At 41.1% G+C, this 3,028-nt stretch overlaps 1 protein-coding gene across 1 annotated transcript; it reads left to right on the forward strand.

The window, feature by feature from the left end:
* The first annotated feature begins 910 nt into the window (after positions 1–910).
* On the forward strand, positions 911–2,014 carry LOC132872367 (putative nuclease HARBI1). Its single transcript, XM_060907136.1, has one exon. The coding sequence runs from the start codon at positions 911–913 to the stop codon at positions 2,012–2,014; it is 1,104 nt and encodes a 367-aa protein (XP_060763119.1).
* Positions 2,015–3,028: the final 1,014 nt, after the last annotated feature.

Below are 3,028 nucleotides of genomic sequence, written 5' to 3' on the forward strand. Positions count from 1 at the left end.
CACCAGCGTTCGAGTAACGTGTTGCGAAACACAGAGGAACGTCGAGAACGTTAGTGCCCTGTCACACTACGACGTTCTCACCAGTGTTCGAGTAACGTGTTGTGAAACGCAGAGGAACGTCGAGAACGTTAGAAAAAAGTTACAAGAAAGTTAGACGAGCGTCAGCAAACGTTGGGGAACGTCGAGGGACGTCAGCGAACGCTGAGGGTGAAAAATAGTTTTGGGTGTGCACAAAAATTCAGGACGTTCTATCAAAACGCTACTTACACGTTAGAGGAACGTTACACGAAAGTTTGCGGGCGTTACTCGAACGTTACTCGAAAATCAGGACGTTCCCTGGACGCTAGGCGGACGGCAGCCCATCAGGGTCGAGTGTCCAGCGCGTGTCTAGCGCTTGGGTAACGCTTGCCTAACGCCTGTGTAACGTCCATCGAACGTCTGTCCAGCGTGTCGCCAATGTTTTTCAGCGTTCGTCAGCGTTCGCCGAGCGTTCTTAATGCTCATGTAACGCTCTTTCAACGTCTTTCTAACGTCTGTCAGCATTCTGAATTTTTCCAGCGTCTGTGTAACGTCCATGTAGCGTCCTTGTAACGCGCCTGTAACCTACTGGTAGCGTTCAGGAGCATTTGGCAGGCACTTGCCATATATATATTAAAGGGGCTTGCAGAGGCCACCGACAGTCCTGTTGGAACTTTCACAGAGTGAAGACTTCAGAACAATGACAGACCAAGAGAAACACCAGTATGCTGTTGCTGCTCTCATGCATCACAGCAACCTCCTGCAGTTGGCATTGCACCAGGTTAAGATGTCCAAGGCAGAGTCAAAGAAGAAAAGGAAGAGGAGAGGGAGAAAGAGCTGGGTGAGACCCTGGATAGGAAGGCGACCACAGTTTGGTGTTTATGACAAGCTGATGGCTGAACTCAGAGCTGAAGACCAAGCCTCCTTCCACAACTTCCTGCGCATGCCAGCAGTGATGTTTGATGAGCTGAGACAGAGAGTTGGTCCCAGGATCACCAAGAAGGACACTCGCTTTAGACTGGCCCTCGACCCTGGTATGAAGCTGGCCCTGACTTTGCGACACCTTGCCTCTGGTGACAGCTATGCTTCGCAGAAGTTTGCCTGGAGAGTACCTCACAACACACAGTCACTGGTGGTCAGAGAGGTTTGCCATGCCATACTGGACGAGTACCTGGATGAGATGCTGACCTGCCCCAGTACGCCAGAAGAGTGGAAGGAAGTTGCTGACAGATTCTATCAGAGGTGGAACTTCCCCCATGTCCTGGGAGCACTAGATGGCAAGCATGTGGCCATTAGGTGTCCTGCAGAGAGTGGCTCCTTGTATTACAACTACAAGGGGTTCTATTCCATCGTGTTGCTGGCCCTTGTGGATTCTGACTACAAGTTCCTGTGGGCAGATCTTGGAGGCCTGGGATCAGCATCCGATGCCCAGATCTACAACTCCAGTGAGCTGAAACATGGAGCTGAAGAAGACCTGCTTGGGTTTCCACAGCCTATACCTCTCCCACAAGACACTACAGATGTTCCATACTTCTTCATTGGAGATGACGCCTTTGCCCTGAGAGCCTACATGATGAAGCCCTACAGTCTCCGTGGTCTATCACAGGAGGAGCGCATTTTCAACTACAGACTGTCGAGAGCCAGGAGGGTCGTGGAGAACGCCTTTGGGATCCTTGCCAACAGGTTCCAGGTGATTCTTGGCACTATGCAGCACAAGCCAGAGACTGTGAAGCTGATAGTGAAGACCTGCTTGGTCCTTCACAACTTGATGAGGGTCAGATATCCAATGCTGCAGAACCAACAGCTGGACCAGCCAGAAGGTCCAGAAGAAGACTTTGTGCCTGGTGCCTGGAGAGATGGCTTCAATATGGAAGAGACACAGGTTGTTGCAGGCCCCAACACTGCGACCAAGGAAGCCAAGAATCAGAGGAACCTCATCAAGCACTGGGTCAACTCCTCAGCTGGGGCACTGGACTGGCAGGACAGGATGGTGTAGACCTGGACCCTAGTGTTGCAATGCAGAATGGACTTAATATAGACTATACTTTTTGGTAGACACAACTTTTAGAAACTGAAATATTGTATGTGTAACTTACTTACAATGACTTATTTGTAGATAACAGTAATAATAAAAGTAATTGTGTGTGTCATTTTGAAGTAATTATTTTTACTGATCACCCTACTTTTTTAGCCAATCTGTTCTAGGCACGATCTCTTTTTCAATTATTTATTTTACTGAGTTCCCGGTCGATCCCTTTTCACGTAACCAAACGTATAAAACAGTATTAATAAATGTCATAGTTTTATTTTGTATTGTTTTATTCTTTTTCATTTTTTAACTTTATTTTTTTTTATTTTTTATTTTGTATTTTTTTTATTTTATTTTTTATTTTATATTTTACTTTTTATTTTATTTATTTTTTATTTTCTATTTTATTTTAAAATAAAAAGTAAAATAAAAAATAAAATAAAAAATATAAAATAAAATAAAAATATAAAATACAAAGTAAAATAAAAAATAAAATAAAAAATATAAAATAAAATAAAAAATATAAAATAAAATATATAAAATAAAATACAAAGTAAAATATAAAATAAAATAAAAAATATAAAATAAAAAATATATTTTACTTTTTATTTTATTTTTTATTTTATCTTTTATTTTATTTAATATTTTTTATTTTATTTTTTATTTTATTTTATATTTTATTTTATATTTTTTATTTTATCTTTTATTTTTTATTTTACTTTTTATTTTATTTTTTATTTTGTATTTTTTTTCATTATTTTTTGGGGGGTACAATATTAAAAACAAGAAATTGAAAGTTTCATGCAAGAAGCAGGCAAAGTTCAAACTATGTACAACATTTATTTACAGATTCCTAAACAAAAAGTTCTAAGAGTCAGTCTCTGGGTCCACCTGTGGGTGTGGAGTGTTCAGCATGTCATTCAGAGAGGTAGCCATGGACGGGGTGGCAACTGGAACTGGACTGTCCAGGGTGCTGAACAA

The sequence above is a fragment of the Neoarius graeffei genome, chromosome 24, assembly GCF_027579695.1.
Source record: "Neoarius graeffei isolate fNeoGra1 chromosome 24, fNeoGra1.pri, whole genome shotgun sequence".
NCBI classification, from domain to species: domain Eukaryota; kingdom Metazoa; phylum Chordata; class Actinopteri; order Siluriformes; family Ariidae; genus Neoarius; species Neoarius graeffei.